The sequence below is a fragment of the Anoplopoma fimbria genome, chromosome 20, assembly GCF_027596085.1.
Source record: "Anoplopoma fimbria isolate UVic2021 breed Golden Eagle Sablefish chromosome 20, Afim_UVic_2022, whole genome shotgun sequence".
Lineage (NCBI taxonomy): Eukaryota > Metazoa > Chordata > Actinopteri > Perciformes > Anoplopomatidae > Anoplopoma > Anoplopoma fimbria.
Window position 1 is genome coordinate 5328545 of NC_072468.1, and position 25969 is coordinate 5354513.

Consider the following 25969-nt stretch of genomic DNA (forward strand, 5'->3'; position numbering starts at 1 on the left):
TGTGTGTGTGTGTGTGTGTGTGTGTGTGTGCACTTGTACTGTATGTTTAGGGGGGCTATTCTCATTAGCATTCAGTTAAAATGTCTTTAAAGGCCTTGCCACATCACAGGTCGAGACATTCACTATCTCCTATTATATGGACACACAAGTCAACAGAAAAGGAGATTGCAACGTATCACACTACAAGAGGCAGCTAAGAAATAATATCAGGTGTTGGTTATTAGATTATGCTGTGAAAGTCTATTGCAGAGGTGGAAGCTGTGGAAAAACACAGTAATTACCAGTCTATATTAACTAATATTTGTTAATACTGCTGTTCAAATATTGCTTACCAGAAAAAAAAAAAAAAAGAAAAACTTCCAAGCATCACTTTAGATAAACCTGTCAGTTGTAACGAGCGTCTACAGCCATGCTGGCTCTGTGTGGCTGTACTTTGGCAAAGCTGTGCTATTAGCTTAGCGCTAATGTCAGCATGCTAACATGCTCACAACGGCAGTATTAATCTCAAAACATGTAGCAGATATAATCTTACCATGTTCACAATCTTAGTTTAGTGTGCCAGCATGTGACCTATTTTATAATGAGCACTAAAAAAAAAAAATCTAAAAAATGTTGTGTCTAGCCTCCAACACTTGCTAGAAATTAGCATACTTAATAAGCTACTTGGCTACTAGCTACCAAGGTAGCCTATTAGCTTTCGTTATGAGGAAAATACATTAAATAACCGAGAAGTATGAACCTCCATCCTTCTTGGGAAGCATTCAATTATCGTACATTGGAGCCTAGAATTAAGAAAATGTATAAATAGCCTACACATGCCTGGAATTAGGAAAATGTCTCAATTTATAAATACACATGCATCTCAATTGTAGGATGTGTGTTGGCACTCAACAACAGGACACAGCTGGACTGTATTGTAAAACAAATCCAAGGTTGATGTATTCTATCAAAGTAATCTATTTTAATGAAAGTCATATGAAAACACTGTAAACAAGAATTCCTTTTTAAGGTAATCTCACTGCTCTATGGTAGCAAACAGAGACATGTGATGGTGCAGTGGGCGTCTGCACAAACTCAACTCGTGATCCTGCATGGGTACTTCAGGGGTTACCGGTTATTTCACTTGTAAGCGAAGCAATGTTGCATAGTCAATGCGCAACTACAGTCTCATCCAACGTAGTAACAAGGTTCAATACGCCCCTCTCCTCCAGATCGACCAGGTCTGATTCAAACACACTTATTTCACCTTGTCTGCTCTCAGAGTCACTGACTCTGCTTTCTTCCCTCACTGTGTCCCTCTTTCCTTCCTGTTTCTCTCTGTGCTCTAATTAAATTCCTTCAACAAATCTGAGAGAAGCAAATATTCAGGGAAAGAGAGAAGAAGAGGGAAGGGTAGCTGGATGGAGGCAGGGAGGAAGAGATCAGAGTTAAAGAACATATTGAGTGGAATCCAAGCCTGAGGACTGAGATCAGATGATGAACTGAGGATATCGAGGGGGAAATACATAATAGGGCATCGTAAAAAAAAGGTAGCGCTCAGTCAATCATTTAGCTCTTTATTTCTCGGTTTGAAAATTAAAAAGAAACATCTAAGTAAATGTGTTAGAGATGAATGCATAACACAGCTAGACTAGAGGGACAAAGTGATTCATGTCAATCAAATATTTCTCAAATTAAAGGAGTCAATAATATGAGTTAATGGGCATAACAAAGTTGACTGAACACCAACCTGTGTTTGTGACAATAAATTATATCTTATTTGGAAATATTGTTATCACAATATTTTTTTAATCCCGCCAAATGTTGACAAAAGCAAACCAAATTTCATCTCCCAGCTCAACGCTAATCATAGGTTGCCCAATTGGGCACAAACCAGCCCCATCTGACAACACTGGAAACGAGTGAGGCCTACTGAATTTACATTTAGGATTTTCATTCAAAAATGCACCTACACTCTACTGTTGCAATGAAACTCACAATTTATATTCTGTGCACTGTGTTCCAACAGTATGTTAATAGAGTCAACTGCCAAAACAAATTGCATCTGGATTATGACGAGCCACTGGACCAATATAATATGGTGAGGGGATGCCGCGCCGTTTTCCACAGGAAATTCCATTTGTTGGAATCCTGAATGACAGCATGAAGTAACACCGGTGTTAACACATTTAGGTCTTTAAACCATTTCAACTCTCTCTCCTCTTTTGTCCCTGGGAGAGATGATACACGGCAGCTCACATTTATAACTCAGAATTCAGTATTGAACAATTCATCGAATCAAAAAAGAGACATGGTTCGCCCATTTAAAAAAACAATAGTGAGAGAAGCAGTCAATGTATTCACGATCATTACAGAGACAGTTTGTGTGCTTGGATTGATCTAAAGGCCTGATCAAATTACCTGGAAAAGGTTAAAAGTATCCATTACTTGCTAACATGCATTTACTATTGAACAAAGGGGGAATAAGGGGGAAAATGCAGCTGCATAGAGCAACAAACAAGCCCAACTGTATCCTGGAGGCATTAATATATCAAAGTATTCATTGAGGGAAAACACATATTTAAAGATTAATATCCCAGTGAACAGACAAGTTACAAGCAAAATGCTGATGGATAAACATAACCTATCTATATTTGCTGTTCCTTTTTCTTCAGCCAAGTGAGAAGGTGATGAGTTTAGATTTTTTAAATGCAACGTTAAGTGACACCCAAAATATTCAACCTGCTTCTTTGTTTACATTTTTATATAGAAAGAGTAAAAAATCCAAAACAAATAAAAAAATCCACCCATAATCTTTTAAAAAAGGGACGCTAGTAAATAGTGACACGAAAAAGAATTGCCAAGAATAAAAATAAAAGCAAGCAAAGGCAAAGAAAGAGAAGATGGGAGGCAGGTTTGACGAAAGTAAAGGAAGGAGAAGAGAAGGAGAAGAGAACAGCAGAGGAGGGAGGAAAGGCCACCAGAGAGGTCACTTCTGCTGTTAATAATTTATCCTTTAAAAAACAGTCTAAGGGCTTTAATTGGTGCTGTGGCTTAATCCTGAAGCACACATACATACACACACACCTTGGGGAGCCTCTTAGCAGCTGTGCTCCAGCTAAATTGGCTACAGTGTAGTGGCGGCAGCATCGAGTTCCCTCCAGGTATAACACAGTCAGCCAAAACAGCAATAGCTTGCCTGACAACCCTGTCTCATGAATCTGGGCGTGACACTTCTCAGCTCCTATCCGTCTCACGCTTGCTGTCACGCTCTCAGAACAAATCTTACGGCAAATCAAAGCGACAAGACGTTAGTCCCTCGTATGGTTGTTAGCTAGATAAACAACCGGCTCGCTTCAGTTGTAATCTGCGTTTAGCCGAGGAAGACGTTCAAAGCAGCATCGGGGGCATTTGCATGACTTGGATTAAAGTCATTCATTGATTTCAGGCTTGATTTAGCATAAAGAAATAAAGTAAGCCTTTTCAGGACTCAAGACTTCACTACAGTTTGAATTATCAGGAAATTATATGGAGGGGAAGTCATTATTGTCATGTAATAGCCTCATAACAACAAGTTTGTTCTTATTTTTTATTACAGTAAGAGCCTGTTTTTGTACCGTAGCCCTCTCTGTGCCAATATGAGTGAAGCCTCTCAATAACATTCAAATCTGCACAGGTATCATTGAGGAAAATTTGAATGTTCTTTCTCATTTTTTGAAAAACAGGCAACTAGCATCTTCTACTTCAAATTATATCAGTGTTAATACAATGCTTTCTTTTTCAGACGTGCTTCAGTTTTGTCGTAAAGCAACTAGAAGTCAGCAAATGTTGTTTAAAGTTTTTTCTGCTTGTGAACTGTGTAAGATGCCTCCATGGTAAGTTGCTAGCACCTTGGGGCGCTCTATCATGGGATGTAAACCACGAGGGACATTTTTGAAGACAGCATCTTCGTTTTATTTATCTTCATTGGTTTCTATGTTTCTGATGCTCTCATTCATTTCCATTAAACATCCTGATTTGCTCGGACAAACTGAAAAAATAAAATAATGCACAATGAATGTCAAGCAGAGTATTTAACATTTATCTCTTCCAACATTGCCCTCACTAAACAGCGTCCAGCTGGAGGCACCCTGGCAGCATTATTGCTGTGCCTGAAGGTTGATGAGCGCATTTACCGCCCCCATATCCTCACACATCAGCTCTGTTGGTGAGATAAGCACTTCATCCCACAGCTGATCCAAAGGGAAACCCTGCTATCTGTATCATATCACATCTCATGCCCCGATATTTTACCTTTATTTAAAAGTGAGACATTATGTCCAGATATGACACTTATCTTTTACATTAATGAGTCATTGCTTCATCAACAAAATCAAGGCTGAATCAGCTCTTGTCAGATCCCCTCTCTACCTCAAAAGAGAGAGCAAAATGTAGTTTTACTGTACAAAGATCTATTTGTGCCATTATTATTGGAGTGCAGAAGAGATGAGTCGGATTTGTCGAAAAAAATAACTTTTAACTAAAAATATATTTCTAAACGTGGTCAATAGGTTTGTCTTTGACTTTTCTGTATGTGTCTTGGTGTTACTATTCTGTGCTCTACTCTAAAACACAAGGGGATCCAAAAGTCCACGATATGTGTCAAATATACACCACTGGATTAATGATTTTATTGAATCTGTGACACACCACTTGCTGTCACATAAAAGCTATGAATCAGATCTAAACAATCATCCCTTTTTTATTTGAAATAATGTGTGACAGTATGTGTTTATAGTAGTTTGCCAATAACCCCCAAAGTGTCACTTTCTAGTCTGTATTATTGTGAACTGCATTTCCACCTTGATAATTAGATTTCCAATGTGAGATTAAAAAAACAGCAAAAAAAAGTCCAAGAGTTGTTGCAGTCCAAAATCACCCAGACAGCGAGGTTATCAGCTAGACCCCGGCACCATGAGAATACATAGCGTCCCCCAAATCCTATTGTACCATGAAATGTCACAGCACATTAGCTACAAGAGGGATTACCCTTCCTTGAAAGTAAAAGAGGGAGGGAGGAAGCCATTGACTGTAGCTAGAGAAACAGAGGGAGGAGAGGGGTAATACACAGGGAGCCTATGGGAATGCGTATGTGAACACATGCTGGTGCATACATGTAAGTGTGGGCTGAATATAAACTAGTTGATTCTACGTCATCTGTAACTGCATTTGTATCCTTGCTAACTATTTTCCTTCTCCCTCCCTCCCTCCCTCCTATTCTTCCTATCTTCCTCTCTCCTCTCCTCATTTGTGCCACTGGTCATGATAATCTCTAGATCTTGATTTGGCTACGCTTATGAATTATGTACACACACACACACACACACACACACACACACACACACACACACACACACACACACACACACAACACACACACACACACACACACACACACACACACACACACACACACACACACACACACACACACACACTAGGTTGAGCTAGGTTGGCAGACTGAGACCAACAGCTTGTGGCTGTACTTTGGAAGAAAGCAAGAGTGGGCCTCCGTTGCTTCGTCTCGTTTTGCCTCTCCACTTTTGTCAGCCCTGTTTCCCTTCTGTCTGGGTTTGCCCCTCAATCTGTAATTCAGCTGGCCTTTCTGTCTCTGACTGACTGTTGTGCAGACCAGATTGCAAGTTTTGAAATCCGTGTGACTGTCTCTCAGCTTTCCGAACAACACGATGTCTTGCCTGACAACATCTTGCACGTTATCTGGTGTATAATCATATCATTTGCAACCTAGAATGTGAAAAGCCATAAGCACGCCATAATAAAATGTGAAGGATTAAGAATCGTAGCGCCCTAGCAATAAAGCTTTGATGATATATTTTTCAGAAATAAGTCAAAAGAGTAATTGCTAAGAGCAATTAAAGTGAATACTGAGGAAAATTTATGATCCAGGACAGGAAAGTGACATATGGATTTGACAAAGCAAAATGTTTCAGTGTACATTAGGGACTCACTCTCCCTTTGCTATACCCGGGAGTGCAACCACTCTATAACCATGATCTTATTCCAGAGACGCTTCATATTTCCCCCTGCCCCCTTTCTTCTCCTCTCTGCCTTATCTGTGCCTTAGTCCCCCCTTACTCTGATCCTCTCCTTTATTTCCTCTGCGTCTCCTCTGCTCTTGTGCTTTGACTTTTTTGACAGAGCATCCTCTGTGGATGTACAAACCACCAGACGCTTCCTCCAGACTGTAACCAACACCAACTGGGCCTGCTCCACTTAGTGTATTTGTGAATATGAGTTGAGCTTGAGGCCTAAGTGGTGCGGATCAGTGTTATTATGTACCGTCCATTATGCTATGATATGGCCTCGCCTTCCTATGTATATTGTGTGCTGCTGGGCCTACTGCATTGCGTCTGTGAGAGCAATACAGCTTCATGTTCCTCAATGTTTTTATGTTATTATCTGATGTATGCTCCTCTACTACTTACTTATTTATTTTTCAAGTACCTGCCTCTCAACTTGTGCCTTTATAACATACTCTGCAAAGTACCGAGCCACAGTGTCTCATGAGGGGATAAGCATTGGCTTTTTGAAAATAATCCTATGGATTAATTTACTGCATTGCAATAACGAGATTGGTTGCAGTTTCACCTCTGTCTTCTTAGTATTTAATCCACTACAGTGCTTTCAGATACTGCGACACTTAAGCGTAAAATTCAGTCATCATTATAATCATTTAGACTTTAACACAAAACCATTGTAAGAGATATTGGACACTGCAGGAGAAACCAGTGGCAAAGTTAGCCGTTTCAGCATGTTAGATCCCTCAGACTGAAAGCAAGAGCATCAGACAACATCTGCATTCCTTCATGTTCTCTATAGAGAAAAACAGAATTAGTTATTGCATGTCTTGTATGCAGGTGGGTCTGGCTGGCTTAGACCCCTACACCATTGGTGGGGTTTTTCTCTCTCAAAAGACAGTGAGGACTGAGAGAGACCTCTACTGAGAGGATAATTCTAGGGTTGGTATTGGTAAGAGTGCTACAGTTAGTATTTTCTGTCACAGCGGTGCACTTAATGCTCCTCCTGTTGTACTCAGCGCCTCCGCTGCATCTAATCCAGCAGTTGACAGCTGCTGTGAGTGTGTGTATGCGTGTCATTTTATTACATACAAATACTTGTTGTACATCTCATTTACGCCTGCATGTGTGCTTGCATGTATCTGAGTTTTTATAATCTACATAAAATGGTATCTGCGTGTGTCTTATTTCGATTTTTATGATAATTAATTTAAAAGTGTGAAACAATGGGACAGTTAAAGAAAGAAACGCAGACTTACTCAGCAATAAGGGAAGAGTGGATTAACAAATCACTGCTGTAAAACTAATGGAATTATAATAAAGCTGTAAAAGTGGCAACGTCCATATATCAGGTACTATGCGTGTATTATGTAACTGCATGTAAATGCTCCTGCTGCTTATCCAAGAGGAAAACGTTATCTGTATATATTAAATGATGTTACAGTATCCATTTGAAGATGAGGGAATGGCTGGTGGCTGGCACTGACTCAAACAAATGGGATTCAGGCATTAGAGATGATTTGGGGCAATGGGTCACTTGTTCCATTTTTAGTTAGAATGAATTGTCTCAGGATTCCTCTGAATTAAGGGATGAATTTGTTATGATCATTTCTGCAGAGGCCAACCCATGTCAAAGCACCTCAGAGCACTGGAAATACAAATTTGTGGGAGAATCAAAATAACAACAACAACTAGAAGTGATAAAGATGAATTATAGATTGAGCTTAACGGAAAGGGCTGTAAGATTACAAAATACAGTGATGTCAGTATTTGGATGGTTTGGATATCTGATTAAATCTTCAATAGTGTTGGAAGGAGTCAGTCACCCTGAGTTATAGGGCGACCCTGAAACAGCACAAATGACAGCAGGAACCCTCAGAAACACCCACAGACAAAGATATGCAGAGTCTATAAAAAAAGAAAAAAGTCAAGCTTTGGTAGGAAAGTCTTCCTAATGTACTCTAGCACTTCGATGACCTGTCGTGCATATTGCAGAAGGAACATCTTCTTAATGAGCTACATACTACGAGCTACATACTAAGAAGGCCTTTAAATGCACACATCAGCTATGCACGATATACAATGCTAGACAACTGTGCATATACATACATGCACAAGGAGATAATGCCTCCCGGGGTCTTAATTATTCATACAGGAAGTTAAATCAATGAAATATGCAGATTGCTGCTGTACCACATGTAGCAGACTTAATGTCTCCGTCTCATCCAATGGTTCAGCACAAATGTCAGCGTGGCGGTGGAGTTTGAGAATTAATGAACAGACGCAAAAAAATGAATTATTGTGAACTATCATTTAGCAGTGGTTTCAGTTAACCATCATCTGCTGCCAAAATGTGACAGCCCAGAGACTCCTACTCATTCAGCTGTGTTTTAAGCACTGTTTTGTTAATAATAGGGGCAAGATGATTGTTAAACCTTACTGCACACACACCCTGCCAATAATACCTGAGCTGCTGTTGCTCTTTAAACCCTGGCTAAAGAGCAATGGAATACGTGTACAATATTTGAAAAAGCAGCAGGACGGATGACTTTTCAAATTTTACCACCAGCGATACCCCTTTTGAAGCTGTTGTGTTGTCTGTTCAAGTTAAATCCAGCACACCTCGAGCATTTTAAACCACTTTAAATGTTATTTTTACCCTCAACTGTCAGTCTCCTACACACAGAGAGTCTAACGTGGAAAGACAGTTCTGCAAAGGACTTAGCCAATGAACTATTATTGTTGGAGACTTGACTTAAACAGTGGGGTGTCTGGTTGGGGGAGCTTGAATATGCAGTAATTCAGCCTCCTGCTGGCAGAAACTGCAAGATTATAAGTATATTAAAGGATGTAGGTGTAAGAAACAGCTGCAAAGTCTGAAATCTATTTCCCATCTCCCTTCCAGAGATAAAGAATCTGGAGAATTCCGTTGGGACGTGCAGAACTGCGGATGACACTGTAAAAACCTCCACACCACCCCTCCACAATGGCACTTCACCATGGTAACAAACACTATGTACAGCACAGGATATTACTGAGATGTCAGAACTGTGATTAGTGTCCTCAGTGCTCTTATAGTGGTTGGGGTGGCTCTGCTAATCCGCTGCTTTATTGTACAGCTGCACCAATATCAGCAGTAGAGTAACTGCATCCAACAGTTGCACACACATATCCCAATTTGAGCGTCCTCAACGTTGCCACATAAGTACTAGTCTCTCAGACAGACACACACACACACACACACACACACACACACACACACACACACACACACACACACACACACACACACACACACACACACACACACACACACACACACACACACACACAGACACACACACGCAGACCAGAGTGCGCTGAAAGGCCAGGCAGTACAGCACGCCTCAGTAGTGTGTGCCAGCCTAATCTAGTCAGGCCTTTTATCCCATCTCCTCCCTCCACTTCCACTTAAATCAACACTTCACTGAGAGCTACAAAGCTAGTTTGCACCCTCGGCACACATGTACGTGTGTGCGCGAGCGCACGGGCACACGCTTCACTTCTCCTCTCTCGTTGTTAGTCTCTGTTTATCTCTCACGTTGGCACTCTCGCCTCATCTCTCTCGTCTCAGGCACAAGCACAAGTCCACATCGCACATGCTCTCGAACCACGCTTAAACTCACACACTCACACAAACTGGCAGTCACACACCAAAACATTCTTGCACACAACAAACTCTCACGCAACTTTGAAAAGAGGCTGGTAGTCTCTGAGGAGAGCCGGTAGTGTGAATGAATAGAAGCTGAATGTGGATTTGCTATCTGTGCCCAGTCAACTGAGTTGGCTGAGTTTCCCAGGCTGAGAGTTGGTACCCCGGAAAGTAATTATCCCCAGAACAAAAGTATGACTGTACATTGGCAGGCATTACAGAGGTCTCCCTGAACGCCGCGCAAGTCCTCATACCGAAAGAACAGAAATGGTCACTCTTCAGACACGCCACTGCTCTGAGAAAAACAAAACATAAGAGCATTTCCCTGATGTGCCAACCATGTGGTGAATGTTTGGTTATGTTTTGTATAATATTGGTTTCATTGTTAAAAGAAAGCACAGTATTTAGTAGCGTTTGTACAACCAATGCTGTTGTTCTTCTAGTGAGGTCGTTAAAGCAGTTGTCAAAGCAGAACTTCCCAAATATTTCTTGACAGAGGGGGTTGGAGTCCCAGGAGCAGCACACCTACAGGAAGTGCTACTTGAACTGTGTTTATAGGCATCAGTGTCTTTATGCATAAATGTCAAGTTGAAATGTCACAAACACCAGACAAGCCTGCCAAAAGGCAACACAACATGGTGATTTGGTGATGTACTATCTTTAAGAAACCACTGGCACATTAGGAGACGCACACACGCAATGTCTTTCTCCCACACACACACACACACACACACACACACACACACACACACACACACACACACACACACACACACACACACACACACACACACACACACACACACACACACACACACACACACACACACTGAGGGTAATATAAACAGCTTACTTGGTCATTAGTGACCATTCACTTTGGATGTGCTCCCTGCAATCAGCAACAGCCTATGTTTGGATTGCCTAAACATGCATACCCACGCCTGCAGACACACATGCACACACACACACACACACACACACACACACATGCACATACACACAGTTACGTAGACAGCTCTTATAAAAGCATGAGAGCTCTGAAAAGTAATTTGACTGCGACCCAACAAAAGGAGTGTTTTCCTAGGATAATCCCTGGCTGGGACTGCAGGGGTTCTGTGAGTGTGAATGTGTGTGCACCAGAACCCTGGAGAGTGGGTGTCTGTGTTTGTACTTGTGCAATTGTGTGTGTGTGTGTGTGGGGGGGGGGGGGGGGGTCAAGCCGAGTAGGGAGGGTTTTATTCAGGATTTCATTAGCAGGGAATAGGAGATGTTTGGCCTTGCCAGGCACCTCTAGCTCAGGGACAAGAGTGTGTCTGTAACCGGGCTAAACTGTCTGTAAGGGGCAAACACCGTGGCAGTTTTATAGAGTTTAACTGTGTTTCTTTATATATTCCTCTCAGACTGAGAAAGAATAAGTACAGATGTTAAGCCTTTAGCGTTTGTTCACACTTGGAGCTGTTCCACTATGCTGCTGGGCACACAAACAGTGTCCTGTGTGCCTGCAAGTAAGTGACACGGATTTAAACACTATCATTGTTTAGCAGCCAGTAAGGTGAGACACTTGAGTATGGAGGAGAAGGCACTGTCTGTGCTAGGGTTGAATATTTACCTGGGGTTTTATCATTATCTGAGCAATGAATAATTTTTTACAAATGTCTCACTCTATTTATGTTATTCTTTAATATCAATGAAAGCATGTGGCAACATTGTAACAAAACAAATACAAATAGAAATTGTGGTTTCATTGGCATTTAAGGCGCAGACCGGAGATGTATTGTGTTCTGGATTTGATGCTCATCGCCTGGATGCCTCTCTGGAATCATGTTGGAAGGAGGCCTTGTTTTTTATTTAATGTACGTGCTACACATTTTATCCTTCAGGTTACAGATTTTGCACTTTGTTGACAACTTTAATGGGGCTCGGAGGGGACAGCTTTCTTCCAGTACAGGCAATCGTCTTCAGGGAACACGATATAAGCATTCAAATAGATTCACACGCACTGGAGCACATTACAATCCTAGTGTCCCGCAGTTATTTGGCCCAGAAAAGACTTAGATGAAAAATCCCTGTAAATAGCAGGACTTTATTATGTGCTTTACCTTCAGTGTTTGCTTCAATGTTTAAAGGCAAATTTGTGTAAAATACAGGGATGTAATAATGAGCGCTGTGACTTCATTTCACCTTCTACAGCCTATATCTAACCCTAAGGGCTCCCGCTAAAGGTATAGTTAGGACAGGGGGTTAACCGGAGTATCTTTGCTAATACATAAGGTGTAGGTTTTGATTCATTGTTCAGCGTAAGATTACATCCATTGATAGCACCGCCACAACACTACATGGATCTATTTACTTTGTGATATGAGCAACGCTGGCGAGGTCTGTCTTGTTTCATTGATATATGAGATTGTGATGGAGACAGGTTATCCAGGTGAGCTCAACGTTTGCAAAGGCAACAGCTTTGTAAGAGCTGTTATCCTGAAAAGGAGAAGAAAATGTAGCCTTTTTCAAACGCAATGCCTGCTTAGCACTGCTTTGTTAGCTTCATGAATAACTATTAATGAAGGTGGACAATCACACTTTCCCCTTCCTGTTTTTGGTCCATTTCCACACCTAATTTAATATTTATATATATATTTCAAAGTGGCCCTCTTATGCTTTTCCACTTTTTCCCTCTTCTTTAGTGTGTTATATATTTTTTTTTACATGTAAAAGGTCCGTAGAGTGTAAAACCTGTAGTCCATGCCTAAAAGGAGTTACCCTCCCCCTCAGAAGCTCCTGAACTGCCTGAAACGGCTCGGTTGAATTCTCTCCTTCACTTCTGTAACTTTATGAGGTCATATTGTTACGGAAGTCACGTAAAACTCCTTCCACCCTCCAACAACAAAAGAGAGAGACGGAGCTGAAGCTCCGGAGGAAGAGTTTTTTTTAAATGTGAGACATTGACCAATCACAACAGAGTGGGCTAGCTGACCAATCAGGGCAGACTTTGCTTTCTGGAGGGAGGAGCAAGCGCTACAACGGAGCATTTCAGAGAGAGGGTGAGAAGAGGTGCTGCAGGACAGCCAGGATGAGATAAACAAGGAGGATTATGAGCATTAACACATGTAAACATTTTGTAACTGTAACTTGAGATAAAAATATGCACCCGGCAAATAGCATATTAGGGCCTGTTTAACAATTAGAATACTTGATTTGTGTTTGTTGAGCTCTGCCAAAGTGTCGGATTCAGAGCAATCGTATAGTCATTTCTATAGAAAGGATAACAGTAGTACAGAATATCTATTCTAATTCCCAGTAAATGTACTCATGCACTGTGAATCCTTTGGAATGGAAATGCTAACAGATGTCAAGGAAACTATAATGAGTGTGAAATTAAATGTATAAAACACGTACAGATATATTCATAGTTATTGCTGTTGGAACACCTGACCTGCATGTGTTTACCGGGACCAGGTGTGGCCTACCAACTGCCAGAGGAGGACAAAACATGTACAGGCTCATGCCATCAAGTCCCCAAGAGGAGACCTTCTTCCATGATATGTGCCAAAAGATAATCAGAGTCTTTTTCACATTTTCTCAACTGAAGAGTCAGACTCTCTTCACTACAGCTACCACTACCCTTATTACTCACCGCTCTCCATAAATGGATGGATTCAAAAGGTCTACTTTATTGGAGGATGTTAAAAGTCATTCTGTGAGGTGTAAAGACACTGAATTAGCAGAAGAGAGGAGGTTAAATGACAATATGGCTGGAACATGTTTAAATTCAATTCACACCAATATAGTATTCAGGGGTGGAACTTTCCTCTGGGACAAAAAATAGAAACAGTAAAAGATACAAGGAGTAGAGTGAGAGTGAGATAGGAAAAGAGAGAGGAGAGAGATAGAAGGAAGCAACATCTAAGTAGGATAAGGAACAACATATGGGCCGAAATCCTTCAGGCCATTCTTTCAATTATCTCTCTGGTCCCTGGTGTAGGCATCACTCACCCACCAATGCACAAACCCCCCACACACCTCACCACCTCACACAAAATTATAATAGGAAATGCGCCGCCCAAATCCCTTTGTTGATGGTAATAATGACATTTAATGCACAGTTTGTATGCAAATAATGATCAGAGAGATGAATATTTTCAATTACATAAATATATTTGGTCTGTGAACACAAATTATTATTAGATTTCTTGTTTACATACAAGACGTGGTTTGAATACAATATAGAAATGCTCGACAAGATTTTCATTTGTTTACATGTAAATAATTGAAACATCAGCTTTAAAGATATTTGTTTTCTTTCCAACATAGACAAGTGAGAGCAGGATGATATGTGCTAATTAAATACAAAATTCATTACAGATGACTAATAGATGTTGTTGAGTCTGAACAAGATGTGTACTATAATATATCCGCCTTTCATTAAAAAATAGAATCTTATTTATATAGAAGCAAAACAAGCATCCTGATTAAACTGGATCAATTTATGTGTAATTTGAGGAGGGTATTAATAAATTCATAATCACAGTATCTGTGACAGCACGTAGGTGTAGGTGTAGGTGTAACAAATGAAACAACCAATGCCCATGTGTGCTGTACTGCCTGACTCATGTCATGTGCCCACACTCTGTAAACTGTTTGACAGAGGGAATTCACGGGTCAACAAGTTTTGTGTGAAAACACATGTGATGTTATGGGTCCGAGTCCAGTCATCAATTAAACTCGGATTACAACACATATAGGAGAACAACTTCATTATCTGCTCATGCACTACTCTACTATATCTTTACTTAGACAATATTTGTTTTGTGCTATATTAAAGCTCAGAATGTTAAATACAGCTCTTTTAATGAATGGATGTGAGGAGTCTCAACATTCACTGTATAGTTGAAGGCCATATGTGAAACCTCGACAGAATATTTTTCTATCTCCAGAAAGTATATAATAATAATAATAATAATTGATTGTACTTGTATAGCGCTTTTCTAGTCTTCCGACCACTCAAAGCGCTTTGACATTACCAATCAATCACCCATTCACACCCATTCATACACTGATGACAGGAGCCACCATGCAAGGTGCCACCTGCACATCAGAACCCTAACTAACATTCATACACATACATACACACACAGGAACAGCCTGCGGGAGCAATTTGGGGTTAAGTGCCTTGCCCAAGGACACACCGGCATGGACTGCCGGAGCCAGGGATCGAACTGCCGATCCTCTGATTGGAGGACGACCCTGCTCTCCACTGAGCCACAGCCGCCCACATCAGCTTCACGGCCATGGGCCCTACCCTCTACACTGCACACTGCACACACACACACACACACACACACACACACACACACACACACACACACACACACACACACACACACACACACACACACACACACACACACACACACACACACACACACACACACTTCAAATAGCCAAGAGCTAAAGGTCATGCTCTTTGTCTCTCGCTTTTCATCCCAAGATAAAGTCTTAGTCAGGCATAAAAAAGCTGGTGCACCAGAAGTGTATATCTCATGTATACATCTGCGTACTGACTGGAATTATGTTTGCTGCCAGACAATATCAGACCTGTATACATTCTATTAGAAAGTGTAAGGGTATATTGGAGCCCTTAGTAATTTCCTCTCCACCCCCTCTATTTACATGAAGTGGTTTGGTCCTACCACCATACCAGGTGCCAATGATACTTTCTAGCAAAGTGAATTGCTAGTGAGAATTGTCAGTGAAGCATCATGTGTCAGCTTCTGGAAGAAAAATCTGGGTTAATAAAAAAAAAAAGAAAGGGCAATGTTGTATCAGCCAATTTTTGACAGAAAGCTGTGTGTGGTTGGTGTGGTGAAAATGAACCTGTTAGCTTAGTCCATTGTGAAATTGACTTTGTTTGCTCCCCTAACAATAGATACTCGATATCTTAACAAATTGTGTTTATATTTTGATCCTCCTTTGGCATTTGACATTCAATCAATGCAGCCAAACTTTTAGCAATCTATTCAGTCGCCGCGGTCCCTGGCTGGTGCTCGGCCCAAGTACAGATGCAGCTTCATGCTCAGCAGCCCTGTCTCTCCATCCCCATCCCCCTAACAATGAACCAGCCCTACTCCCAACAGAAAAATAGGTTAGCAGGATTGTGTAGAATGACATGTCAGTTGGTGGTAACTGAAATTTTGGTTATGTTATTACAAATGGCATTATAATACATGATAATATATGACTACATATTAATTTAAAGCTATTCATATTTATTTCCAGTTATGTTATGATCATTTTCTATTAAAATTACATTTAGATTGTAAAAGATGGCCTTGAGCACCTTTCTTAAAGAAGGTATCAGTCTTCATTAAATAGTGAATAACTGTGTGCAGAATGTTGCATGTATTACTGCACAATGTTATATTTTCACTGCTCTTTGTCAGTAGATTTCGTACACTAATCATTGGACAACAAGAGAGTTGCAAGCCTGCAAAGGTAGTTATCGATATGGTGGTTGGGCCCAATGTGATATCTTGACAAGGTCCCTAAAAAACCTTGCGGCCCCCCTGGTTTGAGTTAAAGGGCCCTGACAGGGGCTTTTAAGAGGCAGCAAATCCATTAGACAAGGGTCGCTACAAAGTGGCAAACTATTAAAAATGCAGCAGCACCATTATTCCCTGACCCGGCCTACAACTTCTGTCTGCTTCGCTGCATCGCTCTTTATTTCCCCTTGGATCTCTATCTCTTATTTCGAATTCCTTTTGCTACCGCCATCTGTTCTCTTTGTGATATAGCTCACTTTGCTCTCAACTACATCCCTTTTATTCTCATCCATCCACCTTTCTCTCTCCCTCCTTCACATGTTTTCTTTTACAAAACTGGCTGGGGTGAGCCGCTCTCACCTCTCCGTGCATGCGCTGACCCGCTTAAGCTTTTTCACTCCTATTCGACACAGCGAAGCACGGGTCAGCGTCCGCTACTGTACTGGGACAAGAATAGAACAGCCCACGGAGAATAATAAATGGACATATATGGGTGGTTAGGAGAGTCCCTTTTAAGCAGTAAAAACTACCCAGGCCTGGCAAACTGAACAGATGGTAGGAGAGAGAAAGAGAGAGAGTGAGAGAGAGAAAAAGCCCAGAACACAGTGGGAGACGGGCAGGAAAAGAGAGATAGAGAGAAAAAGCGGAAAAAGGAGTGAGCGAGAGTGTTGGGTAGGGCATTAGAAGAAGGCAACATACGGCTATTTCTCCATTCCTTACATTGGCATATGACGCTACCAAGAGCTGAGGTCCAAACAGAATAGATCGGTCTTAAACAACAATGATAATATTGTCGCTTGTAAAACTACAACTGATGCAGGCCGGCAGATGTGTGAGGAGAAACAGGGCATGAGCAGAATGCATGCGGTGCTATAAAACCTATAACCTCTGTTTACTTTGCACACCACACTACACACACTATTCAGTTTCTGTGTATGCGTGTGTGCAATGTGTGCTGCATAATTAATGGTCGCTGTTTCTGCTAAGGCGAAGTACTTTATGTTTGACAAGACGGGGAACAGAAGCTTTGAAGGGAACAAGGAAGGAAGGAAGGACGGAAGGATGTGATAGTAAAGGGAGGAGAGAAAGATCAGCTCAGTGTAAGAGTGAATCACTTTGCACATGCAAGTCTCCATGTTTGCGTCCTTGTCCTCCTATCTTTATGATGTTTACCCAGCACAGCTCAGCCAAAAACTGACCACATTTATAGAGCACATATTGTAATAGAGAGTAATTGAATGTGAAAATCTCATTTTTAAAGGATGGAATATTCTATTTAGACATCCGGGCGTGTCTGCATGTGCCATTACTTTGATATCAGCTGAACGCTGTTTCTCATTACCCTAATTAAAGCTCCTTGTGTGCCACTGAGCGTATTAGCATGCTGATCTGCAGCAAACTAATGATCGGCTGGTTGATATTGCAACTTTTCTTTCTCACTCTTAACGATTATCATCAAAGATTCACATCCTCAGTCACTCATCCTCATCAGGGGCTGAAAATATTTAAAACATGAATAGCGCTACTACATTCAGAGGCTCAATCATCTATGCATATAACAGCCTCCTGTCATGAAATGGCATGAATAACACGCCAATTTCTTAAGTCATTTCCTGTGTTACGCCACGGCAATATTAGACTCGAAGTCTTGTGAGGTAATAAAAAGTGCGAGAAAGGGGTGGACTAGTCATACAAACACATGACTTTTGTGTGCTCGGTGAAACCAAAAAGTCAACCGTAGACTTATTTACGTTGACTCCTTGAGTTAGTTACGCAATTAGTTTATGTAACAAAAATACTTTTTTTTACCCATACCATGACCTTTTACCTTAACCTAACCAAGAAGTTAAGTTTCATGATTTAATTACGTTAACCATGTGATTAAAACTGCGACGTGCATCCGTACATGTTGGGAATGAGAACGGGGCGCAAACAGCTTAAAATACATACAAATGACATGCAAAATGTCCTCAAAAATGGCCTTTTCATGAGATTGGCAAATGAAGGTTCATCACATAATATCACAAAAAAGTAAAAGTAGAGGAAATCATGCTTGAACTAAGAGAAATGGAGGCATGAGGGGAGATAAGTTTTAGTATATGTTACCTAAAGATAGATACAATTTCTTATTATCAGATCTTTATGTCATGCATGCTACTTTTCTTCATTTAAAAAAGGCAACATGTTAGATTTTATTATTGCTGTGAAATTTCCAGGGAAAAACACACATTCCACCCCAGCCATAGGGAAAACGCTCAAAACAATCACAAGCTACGAAAATTTTCTTATGCACTTTCATTTGGTCTAATCAGGGATTTCACAGACTGGATTTTCCTTGAAAATGTAAGCAAAATGCTTTTTCAGTAGATAAGCAAATCGTGCCTTCGATGCCACAGAATGGGCATCAACAATAAGCCGACTGAAAGTAGCTCACAGAGGCCAGGAAATCCTAAACATTGATTGTACCTAAGAGTGATAGAGTTGAGCGATCGCATGTCCCTGCAGTTATCCCCTCGGGTTAGATTTTAACAAATCACACAGAGAATGCACCGATGCAGCTGTGCCCTCCCCCTGATCCCTTCAAACCCTCTTACAGCCATGATTAAGGGCCGCTAGGCTCACATAAGAGGGCATGCTGTCCCTTCCCGCCCCCTGCTAATGTACACTAACTGTACTGATAACCCATTATGGAGGCAGAGCAGGAGCAGTTCTTTGCTTAATAGTCACACATTTACGCACACATTGTCGTCTGGCTAGGCATTGCTAGTTTAAGCTAGTCATTTCATAATGGCTTTTGTATGAAGGTGGTACATGTGTGCGCTTTTTGAGCGAGCGTGTCTTGCGTCTAAAGATTGCTATTGTAAGGCAGCGAAGGCAGCACACACGTACACACAACCACACACAAATTATTGATTTCCACTGAAGGAAAGCCTCCACTCTTTGGAATAAATATTAATAAGAGGCCATTTACATCTCCAATCAGATCAGTGAGAGAGAGAGAGAGAGAGAGAGAGAGAGTGAGTGAGTGAGAGAGAGGCCACACAATAAATACAACCAGTAAGTCTTTGTCTGCTCTTGTCCATTATACACAAAGAGTCTGAAAACCACCTGCACACCTATAATCTCACCCACAAACATTTACACTACATTACACACAAAGGCACACACACACACACCTCACATATTTGAAGTCAGAGAGCAGCACAGGCAGATCAAACACTGGCTTGTTCCATATAGACGTATAACTGAACTATTCTATGGGGCCTCTGAAACACACACACACACACACACACACACACACACACACACACACACACACACACACACACACACACACACACACACACACACACACACACACACACACACACACACACACACACACACACACAAAAAAAACTGCTCCTCTGGGACCCGCTGGAGCTTTAATGACTGCACCGAGGAGGGATCAGAAGGAGTCACTGCTCAGAGGCCACACACACAAACACACACTCAGTAGACACACACTCACATTAACACGGGATATACACACGCTCTTATAGAGCTGCACACATACAAAAGTGAACTAATATATACAGTCCCGCTTACGCACGCATCGACGGACAAAGTTACAGGCTCATGTACAGTCACAGAAACAAAGCTGACATACAGATGCTGGTTTTATTCATATATGGATAGATATGCGAACACACACATACACACACACACACAGGCACCGTCGACAGGAAACACTGGGGAGGGTAGGATCCAATTTGATTTGACCTTGACAGCAGAGGGACAGAGGGAGGGCTGATGGGAGGCAGGGATAGATGTAGTGTAAGGAATCTAGTGATGGTCTGGGCCAGATGCCTGTTGCAGATACTTCAGAGAAATTAGGTGACCTTGAACTGATAGATAAATCAAAGAACAGCAGTGTGACACGATGACATCTGCACACATAAAACGGCATGACAGGTGCACATCAAATGTTGAAGGTAATCTAAGTAGGTGTACATACAGCGTGATATCTTGTGTAATAAACCCACAAATCACACAATGATTAGATGTTCCTTGATTCACTGACGGGGCTTTTTGATTAGAAATGCTGCTTCTTTGTTATTGCTAGAAAAATAAATAAGATTTCCTTTTAAGTTCATTATGTATCTGATGCAATCACAACCATTTTGTAAATATGCAGCATTAATGCCACAACTAAATAAATAATGGAAAAATGCTGGAAAAAATACTGGCTGTCAAAGTTGAAGAGAAAAAATATATATCAAGAAGATGAATTGTGTTTTGTCATTTTAATGTTGTTCAGGGAAAAAAGAAGAACACTTTTACCCCCCAAAATCTATTACCATATAGGCCCTTTGAGTTTTATTCATTAAAAGAAAATTTAGAAACAACACTATTAAATTATCCAGTAGCCTACATGCATTTACTCTTCCAGATTAGCAAACAAAAAGGCGTGCTTGTCATTTGAGATGTTGTTTATAACAACCAAGTCACAGATGTGCATTAACAAACAGTCTCCAGCTTCCTATTGCTCATGTTAAGCACAATCTTAAAAACATCAGACAGGGCCCAGATGTGAGTGTGTGCAGCTCCCAGATCAGCAACTAAGTCTGTAATGTCGACTTGCTGCAAATGCGATCTGCACATGTCATCTGCAAAAATATCCTGCAGTGAATAGGAAATATTAATCTTATTTTGTGAACTAAAGTGGAAGAGCTGCTACAGTGGATGTGTTTAAGCAAACTAATAAAATACTACATTTGAGTCAGCGTGCACTTGACTGGCTGAATAAGTGAAAATATATTTTCATTAAAAAAACATTAATTCGATTTTAAAACAAGGGTAACAACACTATAATTATGTCAAAACTCCAACCTGTCTATCACCAATTAGAAATATCCAGAGCTGATCTGACTGATTGATTTGAGCCAATGTTTTGTTGGTCATTATCAGCCCCCTAAATTTAAATCCCTTGTTTATTGGATCTCAATATGCTCTGTGTCGGCTAGCTTTCATCTGTAATTGCTGTGTGAACTAACATTCACAACTTGTGGCAGGGTGGCAAGTGTTATAAAATGTTAACAGGCTGTGAAAACATCTTCAATGTGGAACTATTTTAAATTATAAAAAAAGGAAAGCAACCAAACATGCTCTCGTAATCTTTGTGTTTTGCACAGTGGCAGTGACAGCTACTGTCAACATTCAAATGTATATCTTTAAATATTATTTTTGGATGTTCAGCCTTTTTTGGGCAGAAATGACGAAAGTTAAGAAATTACGAGAGTTAATTATGATTTTGTGGAGATGCAGAGCTATTTGAATGCTCTCAGGTATGTCTTGTGTGCACAGTGCAGCTATCTAATGAAGAAAAACTAGCTGGATGCTCAATATTTAATAATTTGGATTAGAATTAAGGAATAGAAACTTGATCAAGACAAGTACCAATGTGCTTATAGGTTTAAATATAAGTCTTACGGACTTCACAATTGTTCTAGATGTGTAGCTATTGGCCTGCAAATGCAACCTTTTCTTTTTACAGTGGAGCAATCATTTTTATACCTGTTCTTCCCACACTGTGTCCACCCAATAACATGATCTCTCTACTCTCACAGCATCCCACTCTTACACTTTTATCTTTGCATCTCTCTCCATCTCTCTTGCCTACTGACATGCACACATTTTACTAAATATTGCAGCAAACCTGCCAACTCCTCACACTTACTATCACACGAAAGAAAAACAAATGAATCATAGTAGACAAAGGGAATGACGGGCTGGGTGATATGATGCAGGAGCCATCGATCAGGCCTTAGCAATCCATTTTTCCTCTTCTTGGTGGTGGAAGACTCAGAAAGGTAGATATCTTGTGTGTGTTGATCTGTGCATGCATGCTATGTGTGGGTAAAAAAGTAGGAATATAGCGAAAGAACAAAGAAAAAAACCTGAGCTCTGATTTCTGTACTCTTGATAAACAGATAAGTGTATCAGGTTCCATCAATCACGTCTACAGCATGGTAGCACGGGTGAGTATGGCCTAGGGGAGGCCAGTGAAGGTAGGGGGGAGGGGGTTGGGGGGTGGGGGGTTGGAGTGACAGAGCGGGAGAGGGACAGAGTAGGAGAGAAAACAAGGGCTGAGGGTAGGCTGGGCCTCATGCCCCGAACTTGAACTTGGAGCTGGTGGGGTCGGGAGGGGAGGATGGGGTCAAGTGCTCAGTGTGGATGGAAAAAGCTGAGTGACACCAATATCTCCCTGCTCACAGACAGATGGGGGAGAGGGGACATGGTGTCATTTAACAAGCTGTCGTGGGAGACAATTTCAGCATCTATCTTCCAGCTTTTTTTCAAACAAATGTTGGTCTTTTGACAGATCCCTTTTGGGGTCTTGGTGCATAGATTGAGGAACTCGACAAAATTGAGGTAAGTACTACTTGTAGATCGTACACTTGTAACTGTAGGAAAATGTAATATTGTCTCAATCTGGTACAGATTGGGAAGGAGATTTAAAGAGGCAGCAGATAGTAAAGATAAAGAGTTAATCAAAAGGAGGGTTGCAAGATGGTTGTGAGACAGTTAACAGGATGAAAAGCCGATGTCTATTGTCAATGCACACACAGGTTTATTCCCTTTGAATATAGAGCGGGGTAAAATAGGTCAACCTAGCTGACCATCCTACCTTGGTCTGGAGATAGTGGGGGTAGTAGTAGGTGTAGTGGGGGTACATTGGCTGCTGCTCCAAACGTTTTCCCATGTAGCTGGAATCCAATTGAAGGTCCCGGAGGCTGGAGAGAGAAGCTCGCAGGTTGAGGATACGTTTACTCTGAGGGGGGCCGGTCTGGATCCTTCAGACGTCTGCTTCCGAGAGTGGAGGATGCGGAGCGAGTACGTTCTCCTCTTACTCAGGTGTGTGTGTGTGTGTGTGATAAACGCACAGATGAAGGGAGGGATGGGAGGACAGATAGCTCTTGGGATTTGAGTCAGTCTTCTTGTCTGGGAGCTCACAGGGAACCTCACAAAGAAGAGACCGGTCCAGAAAGAGAGACAGAGAGAATCCGGAGTGGCAGCAAAATATTTAAAAAAAAAAAAGGGTTTGGGGAGAAGTAGGTGAGGATAGGAAGATATCAAAAAGGTTAGTAGGAGGCAACCTCGGGAACAATAGGGGGAATCGAAGACCAGGACAGAAAGAGGGTTAAAGGAGAGGGAAGAAGAAAAGGACGATGAGGAGGAGGAGGAGGAGGAGGAGGAGGAGGAGGAGTGGATGGGATCCGATTGCCGGTTCCTTGCACTCTCCGCTCTAAAAATCAGACTGACTCTTTTTCTCTGCTGCCCTGAACATGCCCCTCAATTTGCTTACTCTTGTCTCTCTCCGTCTCTTCCCCTCTTCCTGTGTATCAGTTTCCCTGTCTCGTTTCTCGCTCCCTCTCTCTCTCTCTCTCACACACACACACACACACACCAGACGAGACCCTGATCCCACCGGGGATCTCGGCTGTATCCTGGAGAACACACGCTGTCCTCTGCTCTATCCCCAAAAGACAGTGAAATCAGCGATGAACTCACGCATTGATGTGGAGCTAAAGAGAGAGAAGAGGAGGAGGAGGAGGAGGGCGAGGACGAGGAGAGAGGGTGGTCTTGAGCTGAAGCTGTGACTGCCTTTATTCTCACTCTCTCTCTCACTCCCTCCCTGTTTTGTTAAGCTCCGGGGATAGATAGGTAGATATTGCTGGAGCCCGGCGTTGGAGGATGAAAAAAGCCTCTGTTAAAACTCCTCTCGCTCAAGAAGAAGCAGATAGTCCTATCCAGAAGAGCACAGGAGGAAAATCCCCTCTGATCCACAAGGTGCCTCCTCCAACTCTTTTCTTCTCTTCCCCTCTGCGATCCCTCTCTTTTCTTCTCAAGCTCTCTCCCTGACGGCTTTGCTTCCCACTGCGCCTGGCAGCAGTCAGAGTGTCTGTGTGGTGGTGGTGGCGGTGGTGGTGGTGGTGTGTGGAGTGTGTTTGTGTGGCTGTTGCCGTCTGCTCCACTCTGTGTGCTGGAGCATAGAGGGGCTCGGCTTCAGCGCAGCTACGCTCCTCCCTCCCTTTCTCTCTCCCTCTCCTCTGTCTGTGTCTCTCTCCCTCTGTGTTTTTCATGGAACTATAGACCAGTGGGAGGGGTTGGTCCTGCCCTTGTGTGTGTGTGTGTGTGTGTGTGTGTGTGTGTGTGTGTGTGTGTGTGTGTGTGTGTGTGTGTGTGTGTGTGTGTGTGTGTACTAAATAGAAACTGAGAAAAAAATACAGAGATGTGCTGTTCTGCTGGCAGATAGGCGGAGCCGGGAAGGGAGTATGAGGAGCAGGAGCTGAGGTTAAGGGTGAGAAGAGGATACATGACAAGAATAATTTGGATACAGAGAGGCCCCCCTACTGGCACTCCGTAGGCGCAGCAATGGCACATTTTACAGAATTAAAGCTGTCTCCTAAAGTAAAACAAAGAAACATAATTGTCATATTTAACATTTTTCTTGGCCATTATTGAATCACGTGTTTTATCATACATCAGCTGGCAAAACCGACATACGCACATATAAACGCACACATGCTTGAATGACCCCCCCAAGGCGTGTGCCTGAATGCCTCATTCACACATGCCCAGTGAAGGGCCCAACATAGAGTGTGTATGTAGTTCACTGGTTGTGTGGCACAGTGACCCACTGACACAGTGCCGCCTGTTATGTGATGTAACCAGGTTTAAGTAGTGCTCTTACATAAGCACAGTGAGCCATGCATGAAAAGACTGCTCTGCCCTCTGACTGCAGCTGTGCGTGTGTGTGAAGGAGACAAGGGTTGGCAGACAATGCAAGTTCACTGCAGTGGATAAAAAAGGGGCACAAGAACGGAATGCAAACGCAAAAACTCCCTCTAAGATAAGGGCTTTATTTCTTGTGGGCAATTAAACTATTTGACAGACTGTGCAGCAAAACCACATCACTGTCTTTGTGGGCCCACTATTTCCATGTGTCTTTCTGTCTTTTCATAGCATTTTTCTGTCTATGTTTATACAATATACAATAATGCTATGTTTGACTCAGAAATGTACTAACATTGAAAACATCTTCCAATGCAGCATATAGAGAGCAAGACTTCTAAAAAAGGGATTTTGATGCAAGACAATTGTTTTTTTTACCACTCATCAACAAAAATATTACAATGTTTGATCCAGATTACGAAGCGCCAGACAAGATAAGGAGCAAGAACAACAAATACACTGACTACAACCCCCTCACAACATACCCATCAGTGTAAAGTATGCAGAAAACTCCCTGGGGGTTGGCTATAGGAGGGTAAACATTGTGTGCACCACTAAGGGTGAAAGTGCTTTCAGTTTATAACTGTCACTATAGTTATGGGATGGCTATATCAGGTTTCCAGCTCTCTTTTATTTTCTTGCCTCAGCATCAGTGTGTGAAACACCTCTCTGTTTAATAAGACACTGCACTTGTAACGTCATGTCTGGAATAGAGCCTATGTGAATCGCTTGTATTTTCATTTTCATCTCTATCTTTAGGATTTTAGTACAACAAGGATCTACTTTTATCAATACTCTGCTTTTCAATATGACTAAATAATTGCTTTTAAAAACATATATAACATTTTAAAAACAAAATTTAGAACAGGATCAGAATTTATATTTAAAAATATCAAAATATTGTTTAT

General features: G+C 41.6%; 1 protein-coding gene across 1 annotated transcript in view; it reads right to left on the reverse strand.

Annotated features, from left to right (window-relative positions):
• LOC129109070 (RNA-binding motif, single-stranded-interacting protein 3-like) overlaps positions 1–24285 on the reverse strand; it is a 109815-nt gene extending 85530 nt beyond the window's left edge. The window contains exon 1 of the mRNA XM_054621003.1: positions 22954–24285. Coding sequence (XP_054476978.1) covers positions 22954–23028 — 75 coding nt within the window. The 5' untranslated portion in view covers positions 23029–24285. The remainder of the gene's footprint in view (positions 1–22953) is intronic.
• Between the last annotated feature and the right edge of the window lie 1684 nt (positions 24286–25969).